The sequence below is a fragment of the Eptesicus fuscus genome, chromosome 20 (assembly GCF_027574615.1).
Source record: "Eptesicus fuscus isolate TK198812 chromosome 20, DD_ASM_mEF_20220401, whole genome shotgun sequence".
Lineage (NCBI taxonomy): Eukaryota > Metazoa > Chordata > Mammalia > Chiroptera > Vespertilionidae > Eptesicus > Eptesicus fuscus.
Window position 1 is genome coordinate 17,050,377 of NC_072492.1, and position 13,533 is coordinate 17,063,909.

Genomic DNA, 13,533 nt, shown 5'->3' on the forward strand with positions numbered 1-13,533 from the left:
TTTCAAACGGGGATGGGGCAATTCTCAGGGCGTATCCTACAAAAAGGTGAGCACAAGTAAGCAGATATTTATACATTGACACAGCTGCTAAATAAACGATCTGAACTGAGACCACTGTCGGCGGTCATTGAAAAGAACGAGTAGAGGGAGCATTTGACATCTTATTCCCTGGCACACGTCCTCAGTTTGGCTCAAATAAATGCTTATAGAATTTTCACACACGCGTGCAAAGAATGAGTAGATCTATGTATGCTGAGGAAACAGATGTCCAAGATATATTGTTTACCACCAACTTACGCCATACACAAAAATAAACTCAAAATGGATACAGGACTTAAACATAAGACAGGAAACCATAAAAATACTAGAGGAATCCACAGGCAGAGAAATCTCAGACATATGCCGAAGCAATTTCTTCACCGATACCACTCCTAGGGCAATGGAAACTAAAGAGAAAATAAACAAATGGGACTACATCAAAATAAAAAGCTTTTTTACAGCAAAAGAAACCATCAACAAAACAACAAGAAAGCCCACTGCATGGGAGAACATATTTGCAAATGTTATCACTGATAAAGGTTTAATCTCCAACATCTACAGGGAACTTATACAACTTAATAAAAGGAAGATAAATGATACAATAAAAAAATGGGCAATGGACCTAAATAAAATCTTTTCGAAAGAAGACAGAAGGAAGGCCAAGAGACATATGAAAACATGCTCAAAGTCACTAATTATCTGAGAGATGCAAATCAAAACAACAATGCGGTACCACCTCACACCTGTCAGAATGGCTATCATCAACAAAGCAACAAATGACAAGTGCTGGCGAGGATGCGGAGAAAAAGGAACCCTCATGCACTGCTGGTGGGAATGCAGACTGGTGCAGCCACTGTGGAGAACAGTATGGAGTTTCCTCAAAAAACTGAAAATGGAACTCCCATTTGACCCAGTAATCCCACTTCTAGGAATATATCCGAAGAAACTAGAAACACGAATCAGAAAGGATATATGCACCGCTATGTTCATAGCAGCACAATTCACCATAGCTAAGATTTGGAAACAGCCTAAATGCCCATCAGCAGATGAGTAGATTAGAAAACTATGGTACATCTACACAATGGAATACTACGCTGCTATAAAAAAGAAGGAATTCTTACCATTTGCAGCAGCATGGATGGACCTGGCGAGCATTATGTTAAGTGAAATAAGCCAGGCAATGAAAGAAAAATACCACATGATCTCACTCATTTATGGAAAATAAAGAACATTATAACCTGATAAACAAAAAGATACAGAGGCAGTAAAGCACTGAACAGACTGTCAAATTACAGCGGGGAAGCAGGGGAGTGTTGGGGAGGGGGGGAAAGAGATCAACCAAAGGACTTGTATGCATCCATATAAGCACAACCAATGGACACAAGACACTGGGGGGTGGGATGAGGGCATGCGACAGGGGGTAGGGGAGGCTGGGGGAAGGTCAATGGGGAAAAAAAAGGAGATATATGTACTACTACATGTAATACTTTAAACAATAAAAATATTTTTTAAAAAGATATATTGTTTAGTTGCAGAAATATATGCAAATATGCTTAATATTAATTTTGTTTGCAAAGTGCCCCCTCCCCCACAGTATAGACACAAAGTCTGGAAGGAGAAAGGGACCTTTGATGTATTTCCATATTGGTTTAACTTATTAACATGAATACTGATATTGTACTTTAAAAATCAGTATTACACTCGGCTGGTGTGGCTCAGTGGTTGAGTGTTGCCCTATGACTGTTGTTTGTGTAATCATTAATAATTAAGAAGCATTTTTATGATAAACTAGCCATGTTGAGTGACAAAGAGAGTTGAGACTGAGGATCTAGGAAGGACAGGGAATTCCAGGACGGGAGCTGACTTTAGCGGGAGATGTCACCCAGGAGCTAATGATGAGACGTAAGTGGACTGGAGTCAAATGAAGGGGAAGGAAGAGACGAAACATCTGAGACTCTAGAAGGCATAGCTGGTGTTTCCTCTTGTCGTGGGCGGCTGTCTTCCCTGAAGGAGTCTGGAGTGAAAACCACAGGGGCCCTAGGACCTTGGCCTTGACCTTGGTCAAGGCTCAGAAGGACAGGAAGGTCAGCGATGGGACCAAGGAGTATTGCAGCCAAGAAAATAAGGCCTCAGAGGCATTAGGGGAGAGTTCCTAGGGGGAGGAGAGACTCAGCACATAACAGAGAGAGCAAAGGGAATGCAAGTTCAGCAAGAAGATCGCTGGTGACCTTCAAGAGAAGTTTCTGGAAGGTACTTGAGATGGATGCTGAATGAGAGGGAGCGCACGGATGGGGGGAATGGTGGTGGCAGCTGTACACTTACTTTGAAATGGGAACAAAGGCCACAGAGTGGTCACATGGGGCTGGGAGTGTGGCAGGACCAGGGAAAGTGTGAAGTCCCTGCTCTGGTCTGCAGACAGAGCAGAATGGGGACAAGCTCTGAGGAGCTCAGCGGGAGGAGGGTGGACTCGGGGACGGAGAGCAGGGCAGAGTGGCATGGGGAGTGGAAAGTGGGATGGACAGGCTGCCTTCGATTCTGCCAGTCATCTTTCACAGTAACGGGTCAGCAAGTGATGGAAACTCTCGGGGCCGCGTTTCCCTCTGCAAAATGAGGGAATTTGACTTACGGTCTAAAACAAACAAACCAACATACCACCCAACGCTGATGCTCCAACTCAGAGCTTCCCACTTAGAGGGCTGGCCCACTGCTCCAGTGCCCAGCAAACGCCCAGGGGTGTGGGAGGTACGGGTGCCCTGACCCGGCCACAGTCCCCAGGCGTGTTGCCTCTGGCCCCAGCAGCCTCTGCAACTGATTTCCCCAAGTGTGAGGCAATGGAACACAGTGTTACAGTCTTCATGCTTCAGGTCCTGAAAGGGCTGGGGGCACTGCATACAGACGTGCAGGGACACAGGTTTAAGATTTGGGGCTTGTGGGGGTTTTGAAAGAAGGACGGGCTTCCTTTCAAATGTTACCCAAGCCCCCTCCGCCCATTCCGGTGCCCTGTGTTCTTAGAACACAGCTGCCTTGCAGGGGGTGGGGGAGGGTTCCTTGTTTTCGGTTCTTCCTAAAGGCAGCAGGTCGAACCCGGAGGCGGCCTTCAGGGAGATTGGACCAGGAATTGGGTGACCGTTCAGACGTGTTGTTGAATGGACAGTGAGCTTAAAATGAAATGGTGCCCTTTCCTGTACAAAGGTGACACACCGAACCTCCCCCATCCCCGCTACGATCAGGAAACCACGCGCAGAAGCTGCTCATGACGGCAGCAGCTTCCTGCCAGGGCTGCTCACGTCCAGGTCGACCTCGGATGGAGTCCTTGTCACATCTGCAAAACTGAAGAGTATCTGGGCTCGAAAGAAGAGCTGCTTAAATTTTTTTCGGTGGGAGAAAGAGAGAGAGAGAGAGAGAGAGAGAGAGAGAGAGAGAGAGAGAGAGAGGTTGCTTCCCGCACATGCCCCACCTGGGAACGGAACCGGCAGCCTTTTGGTGCACTGGGTTACCGGCCAGAGCAGAGGGGCTGTTTAAAACAAAAAAACTATTTGCAAATTCTTAGCTGAATTAAGTCAAGTTTTCTCTATTCTGCGCAACCAAAGCAAGACACGGACATAAACTGGATGCTGGGGTTGATAATATAGAAATCCATAAACACAGATTTAAAATGTGTTCTACTCACTGAAATAGTTTGTGTGCTCATTGATTTGCTTTGAAAGATCTCTGAACTCATAACATATATTAATCACATACTTTTATCGGTTTTGTAGAGCCAGGGTCCCACCTGACAGTGTATCTCACAAACTGAAAACCGCTGGCACAGTGTAAGAGCATGGAGGATGCAATGAGACCCGGGCTGAATCCTGGCCAGGCCATTAGCAGCCAGTGGCTTTGGGCATGACACATGTCATCTGCCCTCCAGGCCTCCAGGTTGGTATCTACAAAAGGGAGCCAATCATGCCTACTCAACAGGGATTTTTATCTTATGAGAAATCATAATGAATCTAAGGGGCAATAAATACCAGTAACTAGTTCTCTCCCTACCTCACCCTTACCCCCAAGGAGTACAGGTAGCATTAAATGGTCCAGCCCTCTCAGTCCCCCTCATGAGCAAAGATATTATCTGCATGCCAGACAGTAGCTGGCACTGGGCGGAGCGAAGGCCCAGGGCTGAACCACCTTGACCTTTACCATCAGTGCCCTCCTCTGGCAACAGATCCAGCCAACACCTGGGATCCTTTAAGAGCAGTGCTAGCCTCGCAACAGGCATGGGGTTGGGGGTATCTCTGAATGTGAGCTTACGTTTTCTTTATACAATATTTGCTGTTCTCTCCATTTGCCTGCTCACGCTCTCCCGTGGCTGCTCCAATGGCCCAATCACAGTTACATGAGTTGGTGAAGAATCCTGTGTCTCTTTAGCAGCTGGTCCACTTCCCCGCTCTCCGCGGAGCGCCCCCCTCCATCAGCACGAAGCAAGCAAGCCGGAGCTTGAGTTTCTTGCCACTTCACCTGGTACCCCTGAAAGTTGCAGCCCGCTTTGCAAATACTTTGCTTGGCCCCAGAGGTTGAGGGAGGTTTGTTGAGAAGCTGGTCTTAATTTCTCACTTGTTGGAAAATGACCCAAAACAGGAGGAGGCCGGGCAATTGTGCAAATTCCATCTGCTTATTGAGCAGAAGCTACCAGAGCCCTCAGATTAAGTGATAAACATTCCTGGGGGACAAGGCGTGTAACAGTTTTCATTGTAAGATCACCCAGCATTCCTGCATCACTAACCCAGAGGGGCCTGGGAGAGCCAGGCGAGTGCTTGCCAGCTGCTTGCGGGGATTCAGCTCTGAACTTCTCTAAAGGGCAACCGTAAAGTAACCCAAATAGCTGGGAACCTCAGCTTCCCAGCCTGTCCCAGGATAGTCCTGCTTGGAGTTCTTTGGGCATTGCAGGTTTAAAAAAAAAAAAAAAAGAGTGCAGTCAAGAACTTTGTCCCTGCCAGGAATGGCCACTTGAAGTCTGGTCTGTGGACACCAGACACCGTATCTGAAAGATTTTTTTGGAAGGGAGCCTGCAGCAACTCTCCTAATTTGCATTCAGAGGAAACGTGCCACATTTTCCACAACGGGTAGCCCAGCCAGCACCACTGGGAGGGAGGAAGCTCGCTCAGCGTCCGCAGGTTTATCCCCAAATGCTACGGAAGTAACAGCTGCTAGGGCAAGAGGAGCAGAGGATGGAGAGTCCTCAAACTCTCCAGTAAGTTGGATATCACAGCCATGACCTGAAAAGGCCAAGACCGGCTATTCCGAGGCTTGCTGCGCCTGCAGCCTGCACACAGCAGCAGGGTATGTGGTCACTCGGCCACCCGGGCTATACCCCCACCACCCAGGCCCGCCAGCTGCTTGTGGTTCAGGCTTGGCCAGTGACAATGGACACGTCACGTCTTACCCTGCTCCACGGCTTACAGAGCATGTGCACACAACCTGGTCTTGCGTGAGTGTCACAGCTCTGGTGGTCATAACCACCTTCACAGATCTTGAAAACTGAGGCTCAGAGGGTCAAGGACTCGAGCAGCATCAAAGGGCCAGCACCAGACCTGGACACCAGGTGTTCCCTAGGCGTCTCCCATCCCAGGCTGCTTTGGTTTCCACTGGACACATTCTTCCTATCCCGCCGCTTAGGCCCGGCGACGGAGGCGAGGAGGAAACCGCGCAGGTGAATCACCTTGCGTTGCTCTTCTGCCAGCAGGCGGTTCATCCAGAAGCGGTTCTTTCCTCACCCTATCGAACCCTGGCTCCCCTATTCAAGCGGGCGCTGCTGGAAATCAAGGATGGAGACGAGGTAATGATCTCGAAGCCAACCTAATGGAAGCGCTGCAAGACTTCCCGCGGCTGGAAGACACATCAGCCTTCCCCCCAAGTTCGGTGCCCACCCGGTGATGAAGGGGGCGGGATGCACTTACTGCGCAGGAGAAATCCCTGGGCCGTCCCCGCTTTGGAAAAGCGGGCTGTGATTGGGGCGGTAGGCGGAGGAGGGAAAGGCAACAGGATAGAAATTCAGAGCGCAAGGTTTCCAAATCAGCAGCCGAGGTTCCCACCGCGGCGGCGGCGGCGGGACGAGGCCAGGTCCCGGCGCACGCGTCAGGGAAGGGGCACAGCCTCGCCAGGGAGAAGGGCAGACGCGCGGAGGGGAGCCCCAGGTTCACGGGCTTGCTAATTCTTTCCTATAGTCCATTCTGTTTTCTGTCAACAGTAAGGAAATACATCCTAGCAAATGACATCCAGCAATGCTTTAATTAACTGCAGTATTTCGTGCTCCAATATGCACCAAGAAATTACTTCCAGATGGGGAAAGCGAAAGCTATTCACACGAAACACCAATCTCTTTATTTTAAGGAAACGGCTACCTCCCACAGGTATAGAACTGTATAGAACTCCGAGGGTCCGGAGGCTCGGTCCCGATAACCACTCGAGTGAGACGGGGACGTTTATTTACTGTGGGAAATGCAGCAGGACTCTGCATGCCAGCTTTGCATGTGCCCAGGCTCCAAGGCCTCGCTGACTGAAGTGGCCCGATGCAGCGCTGCTTTTATTTTTAGCGATCGCACTGGGAGCAGACAGGAAGTGTGAAACACTTGCTTTCACCCTCAAGCAGGCTCGTCACTTTGATTTCTCCTCCCAGGGAGGGGGATTGCACTTCCAGCTGTGAGCTTTGGGCATTTTCCCCGAACGTTCCATAAACAGGGAACTAATTTTCCTTGCCCGACGGCAGCTCAGGATGAGCCGGTGTAACCTCCCTCGCACCCCTGGCACCGGGCTGTAGCCTCAGACCTGTCGCTCGCCCTGTCTGCCCGGGAACTGTCGCCGTGGCCGCTGGCAGTGCTCAGTCCGTTTGGTTAGGCTGAGGAGTCATCCTTGGCGTGGGAGACGGGACACTGGCACAGGAAAGGGGTGGCGGGCAGGTCCTAGGATTGGTTCTCTGCTTGTCGAGAGAGAGAGCAGTGCTGGTAGTCAGCCTCAATGCCACAGCCGAGTTTGGGGAAAAACCGCCCTTTGTGGTTCCCTGCGACGACCAAACAGAACTTTCTCTAGCCTGGGCCTCGCTCAGCCAGCCCCCAGGAATTCTGTCCAGAATAAGCACAGCAGCGAACTCTTTATCAGTGACCAATTACTAGTATTTATTCTCACCACATACAGTGACGTCAAGGTTTTTTTTTTAAGGGGCTACAGAGTCAGAGGAACGAACAGTATCTACGTTTAGCTTAATAACAGTTGTTAGCTACCGTTTTACCAGTGTCAGCTCCCTTATGTGTTATTCGGAAGAGACAGTAATAAATAAACTTTCTTTCGGGGTTGGCTCATCAAAACAGGAAGAATCCTCACCAGGATGGGGCCAGCACAGCTTCTGGCATGGTCCCTCCTGCCAACACTAGTTTAAATGAAACCTACTGGCGTCAGCTAAGGGTCTTCACCTTGTCGGCACCAGGGCAATTGCACAGGAATTTCACTTGCCTGGAGAGCCAGGAAAATTACACGTTTATGAAAATGCGCCGCAGGAACCGTTCAATAAAGCAAGCGTCTCTCTATTGCAGTGCTGCTTACACCGGGGCCCCTCCGGTTACTCATCGAGAACCTCCCGGCGTCTGTATTTGTAACTCGAGCCCCAGGGACTGGGGTGCATTCCCTCAGCTGAGAAACGTGCTCCGTCCTCACAGGATGCACACGAGCACTCAGACCCCATCGACGAGACGTTTCCCACACACTCCTGCAGACATCCGGACTCCCTGGAGATTACCGACAGTGCAATAAATCAAAAAGCAACTTCCCCGGCTGTGACCACCAACCGGCAAACACAGGGCTTGACATCTCAACGCCATTACGGAGACATCCAGAAAATGACTCCCCGTGAACGAACCAACCGGAAGTGCGGGTCTGCAAACACCGAGCGTGACAAGAACCAGGTGCACAGCTCCCTGGCTTCCCAGGCCGATGACAGACGGCTGGCGTGACTGCTGTGCCCCTCCCTGCACAAGCGGGCAGAGACGGTGACCCCCGTTAGTGCCGGCTGTGTAACCTCACCAGGGCGAGGGGCCCAGCGAGACCCACCCACTGGGCTGCGGGGCTCGCCCCATCCCCGCCCCGCCTGCCTGCACTGTTCCTATCTAGCCATCCTTTCCTAGTGGCGCTCGGCGGAGGCCACGCCTCTTTCTTCCATCACTTACTTTCTTCTCGGTGTTCTCGAGTCTGAGAGGCTCAATACAGGAAGACGCACGAGCACAACAGCTGGAAGCGGATGAAGAAACGAGGCACAGGCCGAAAGCTGGCCACAGGCTGAGTCTGGGCGAGAGGCTGATGGAGGGGCAGGGGCAGGTGCAGTGGTTACAGTGGGAAGACAGAAGGGGAGACGTAGTCAGGTTCTGGTCACATTTTCAAACCTTGATGTTTCTTACTGGATGGCTGTCACAAGTTTTATGAATTTTTTTTTAAGAAATGGACTTCAGAGAGGAAGGGAGAGAGAAACATCAACAATGAGAGAGAATCATTGACTGGCTGCCTCTTGCACGCCCCCCACTGGGGATCAAACCCACAATCCGGGCATGTGCCCTGACTGGGAATCGAACCGTGACCTCCTGGTTCATAGGTCGAAGCTCAACCACCGAGCCAAGCCAGCCCGGCAGTTTCATGAATTTTTAGGCAACTTCCTCTGTCCTGAGTGCTATTTGCTATCCCAGTTTTATCCGGGGGCCCGATGTGGGCATTCTTTGTAAGAAGCTCCACCGTCCTCCTTCGCTCTCGCCCTACCTGCCAACACCTCGTTCAAAATTCCTGAACAAACGCTGAGACTGCGGGTCTCTGAGGCCATGGTCACAGCTGACAGAGGCTTGGTTTCCAGGGAACCAGGTGAACCTGGGCAACTCCGTTACCCGTCCTCCTGACACGGGGTGACGGGCGGGCTGAAACGATTCTTGCCTGCAAAGCTGCGCTGGCCCGGAGCCCGTGGAGGGCAGGACGGAAGGGCCGGGGTCAGGGTGCGTTCTGGGCCCTGCCAGGTTCTGAGGTGGTGTTTAAGGTCAGCGTTCCGCTCCTCAGGACCTGGGTTCTTGCCGTTGGTAATAAGGTAATAGGTCACTCTGGCCCCGCACATCGCCCCTGCTGTTTTCAGATGATCCTGCGGAGCACTTTGGATTTGAACATGGAGGGGTAGGAAGGGAATTAGGCCTCCTGGGCTGCCCCAGAGCTTCATCTAAGGAGCAAGCCTAGGACATTTTTCTAGGAAAAAGGCAACCCCTCCCCTCGAAGTCAGGCGCAGAGTGGGAATAAAGCAATGGAGACAATAGCCTCCTGTCCAGCAGTGAGTGCGCCCAGCTTGGCACTCTCTGCCATCAGACATGGGTCTGCCCGCATGCAGTCCTGGCTGAGACACAGGGAAGCCTTCTCGGATGCACACAGAGAGCCAATTGGAGATGAGTGAGAAATGAGAATACAGGGAGAACTTGGCCAAGTCGAAAAGTACCAGAAGCAAAGTATGTACCCGAACCGGGATTCACACGGAACAGCAGTCCTGCTTCCATTTCCTTCACAAAGGAAGGCCGGGGTCCTACCCCTGCACCCGCCACTTCATTAACTCGGGCCCAGAGCCACCCTCAGACAGCGGCAGCCGGAGGAAGGCGGAGATCCAGGCTCTGTCACCGAAGCTGCCTGGACGGGCGCACGTGGGGAAGAGGGCCCCTTGCCCAAGGGTGTGGCTGCAGAGGGAGGGAGGCTACGGAGTCCGTGACAACGGACCAGTGAGAACGGCCCAGAAACAACAGCGAAGCAGGGCCGCTCACCCAGCCCGCCTCTGCCGCAGGGCCGAGGCCACCGAGACTGCCTTCTGCTAACCGGGCCCTGACGGGGCTTCTCCGATTAGGACAGGAGGGGGACAGGGCTTGGGAGACACACACTAGCAACCCAAATGTCCCAGGAAGTTTCAAGATGGACAGCTGAGAGTCAGGCTGCGCCCAGGAGAGGTGGGGCTTCCGGGAGCCGGGTGCTGAGGCTCACTGGCCGGCGCTCCTACAGTCTCTTTTTAATTAGTTTCTCCAGTTTGCGGATGCGAGAGGATTCCTGTTCCGGTGTGGGAGCCAGCAGGGACAGTGAGCTGGAGGCTTCGGGCCCTGCGGGCGGGGTGGGGAGCCTCTGGCGGAAGAGTTCCAGCATGCTGCTCTGCTCGCTCCTCTTCAGCCCCTGAGGTTGAAAGAGAAAGGAGGACAAGGTGAGGTGGGGCCCAGGAAGGCCCGAGGGGCAAGTGCAGCATCTGGGACGCTCTTAGCCGAGGGCTGAGAACTCCAGTTACTGCACTGGGGGCTGAGGATTTACACTCTCTTCCTGGGGAGTTACCAGTCCTGGGCAGTAGCAGGGGGAGAAGCAGGGGAAGAAAAAGGTACTAGGGTAGGAGAAAGAAGAGGCGGAGAGAGAAGAAAGGACAGGTAAACAGGGAGGGGAGGTAATACTCCCCTTCAGTCCATTCCTTCCCCTGAGCAGTGGTCCTCGAGGGGCGTGGAGGCAATCGGGAAGTTCGCACGCCGGGACCCCGCTCCTTAAAAGGCTCCTTGGCGTGTGGTTTGCAGCACGGGGCCAGGCGCGGGCCCTCTGAGAGCTCCCAGGGCGCACACTCACCCCAGTTAAGAACCACGGGTGTGAGAAGGCTGTGCATGTGGACAAAACGTGACCCTGAACTAACCTTCATGTCCAGTATCTTCTGGAAGGTTTCTGTGCTGCAGTCTGTAAGGAGTTTGATGTAGTTGTCAACAAACACCACTGAGGGCTCATGAGGGGCCATCACCACCTACGAGGGAGAGACAAGAGCAGGCTCAGGGAAAGCTCAGGCCGGAGGGCAAGTCTCACCTGCAAGCCGACCACAAAGTGGACTCGGCAAGATATCCTTACAGCAGCAGCCGCCTCAACGCAGAAACGTCCTGCTGGCCTATTTCATCTCAACATGTCAGAGCAATGTTCCCTAAAGGTGCTCAATCATAAACACCTACACTGCTCTTTTTTTTTTTTTTAATATATATATTTTTTGGTTTCAGAGAGGAAGGGAGAGGGAGAGAGAGAGAGAAACATCAATGATGAGAGAGAATCATTGATCAGCTCCTCCTGCAAGTCCCACACTGGGGATCAAACCGTGATCTCCTGGTTCATAGGCCGATGCTCAACCATGCCGGATGTGCTTTAAAAATAAATAAATAAATAAATAAATAAATAAATAAATTGGACTATATTGATGGGATTTGATATAATGGGTTAGATATATTGGACTACCGTATTTTCTGGCGTATAAGATGACTTTTTAACCCAGGAAAATCTTATACGCCCAGTCGTCTTATACGCTGGAAAATACGGTATATATATATATATATATATATATATATATATATATATATATGGAAAGGAGAGGGAGTGAGAGATAGAAACATCAATGGTGAGAGAATCATTGATCAGCTGCCTCCTGCATGCCCCCTACTGGGAATCGAGCCTACAACTGGGGCACGTGCTCTTTACCGGAATCCAACCCGGGACCCTGGAGTCTGCAGGCCGACGCTCTATTTATTCACTGAGCCAAACCAGCTAGGGCTAGATGGCTTTTTAAGTGCAGATCCCTCAGCCCCTCCTCTGAAGATTCTGAGGGCCTGGGTGAGGTCCCAGATGATGTTTTGAAATGTCAGGACCATCTGGGAAACACTGTGTTAGGGGATCTCCTATTTGAGACATTTTGTGGTTTTGTGGTACCTGCTCCTCGTGTCTTGACATATCCTTGTTCCTGAGGACTGGAAACAAAAGGCACTGACTTAAGTAGATTTTCTCAAAAACAAAAACCCCAAAGCTGCCTCACTCTTTTCAGGACTTAAATCTGGAACTTCATTTAACTACATCCGAGTAATATACAAGCCGAAGGGAAGTAATGGCATCCCAGGCCTCGCATTCATTTCCACTTGGTTTGGAAACGCAGTGTCTGGCTCTCTCCCTCAGCAGACTGGCTTCGTTTTGAATTCCTGAGCGTGGAACTCCGCGTGGCAAGGAGTAGTTCACTCAGAAATTCTCTGCAGAAATGTCTAAATGTCATTCCTCCGTTTCAAAGTACAAAATTCATGAAGCAAAGATAAAGTCACATTTTTTTAATAAACATGAGACTTGAATGACTTTCTTTTTTAGCCATTAAAATATACTCAAGATTGTTTTTCTGTCAGGGAATAAAATCAGGATTGTTTCAGCATGTGTTCGCTCTCACGCTCTTCTGGGAAAACTGGTGTTCATTATTTTATAAATATTTGTACCTAAGGTACACATTCACTAAGGGTGGCATTTTATTATACTTAGGAAACATGGAGGAAATATATGTTATTTGCAAAAAGCTAAAAAAATAAAAAGGAGAAAGAAATCCTCTGCAGATAATTTGCAAGCTTTGCTCTGCCCCCTGGGAGCAAACCAGCTGCCGGAGACGGATGACCAGGCTGCCTCCCATTCCTCGGGCCGGGAGCTCCAGGTCCGTGCAGGACCCTCTCCTGGTCACCTCCACTGTCTCAGGTCCCAGTGCTACTTTTCCTCCCGCTACCATCGGAGTCATTCTGTTTGGGAGACAGACCTGGAGAGCCTGCAGGTCTGGAATTTTAGGAGCATTCCCTGATAGTTCCATTTGTTCTGTAGTTTTCTTCCCTCTCTTCTCAGCAGGTACAGGTGAAAATCTGATGCAGATGCTTAAGGCTTCAGCCATTCGCAACATCACCTCACATATAATATTTTGTTAAATGGGGCTTTAGAAAACCCATTCGCTGATTAGTCAGTTACTGAAACATCTGTTTGGAGTTCTTGTAAAGTTGCAGAGTTTGGAAACCAAAGGGCTTATGTGAAAGGGAGTAACGGAGAGTTGGGCTGGAAGTTCCTGCTGAGCAGCAAAGAGACCCCTGACTTAGACACTGATTCTCACAGACACCCCACCTAACTTCCAGTCTTGGCCAAATCCTACTACAAGGGAATCCCATTACAATGAAGAACTCATTTGTCAGGAAGATTTACTGACCCCCAAGGAACTGTCCACTGATTTTCAACAATGTGTGATGAGGCCAAATCCTAGTCCCGCCAAAGAATGTGGACAATCCTTTGGGATTGGCGGGGATAGGCGCTGATCTGTGCTTTCAAAACCAGTACTCCTTGGAATAAGCAATCAGGCAACCAGCCCTCTTTGACAAGGAAACACAGGCCCTACCTTGAGGATCATCTCCGCCCGGGTCATGCCTTTCACAACAATCTTAGTGTAACTGGCAGGTGCTTTCCTCACCACCTGGGAGCCAATGGAAGGTAGATCGAGCAGGACCATCTTCAGGGAATGGGTGTCCAGCAGCAGCTGAAGGAGCAAAGCAGAATAAAACTAGTCACTTCCTATGGACAACAACATCCTGTGTACCCATGCTGATTAATAACATTTTCCTGATTTTAAATGTGATACATCCTAACTGGAGAAAATTTGGAAAATAAACAAAT

The 13,533-nt window shown here is 50.5% G+C and overlaps 1 protein-coding gene and 1 non-coding gene across 3 annotated transcripts in view; both read right to left on the reverse strand.

Moving 5' to 3' along the window:
* Positions 1–5,523: 5,523 nt before the first annotated feature.
* Positions 5,524–5,606, reverse strand: MIR9303 (microRNA mir-9303). Its single transcript, NR_129046.2, has one exon. It is a non-coding gene; the product is annotated as a microRNA mir-9303 (primary transcript).
* Positions 5,607–6,519: 913 nt separating this feature from the next.
* VPS53 (VPS53 subunit of GARP complex) overlaps positions 6,520–13,533 on the reverse strand; it is a 155,352-nt gene continuing 148,338 nt past the window's right edge. The window contains exons 21-23 of one of the 2 annotated variants that reach the window (XM_054709025.1): positions 13,259–13,396; positions 10,736–10,840; positions 6,520–10,239 (exon numbers count right to left, since the gene is read on the reverse strand). In XM_054709025.1, the coding sequence (XP_054565000.1) occupies positions 10,069–10,239; positions 10,736–10,840; positions 13,259–13,396 (414 nt within the window). In that variant the 3' untranslated portion in view covers positions 6,520–10,068. The remainder of the gene's footprint in view (positions 10,240–10,735; positions 10,841–13,258; positions 13,397–13,533) is intronic. The other variant, XM_008147865.3, reaches the window with a different exon arrangement.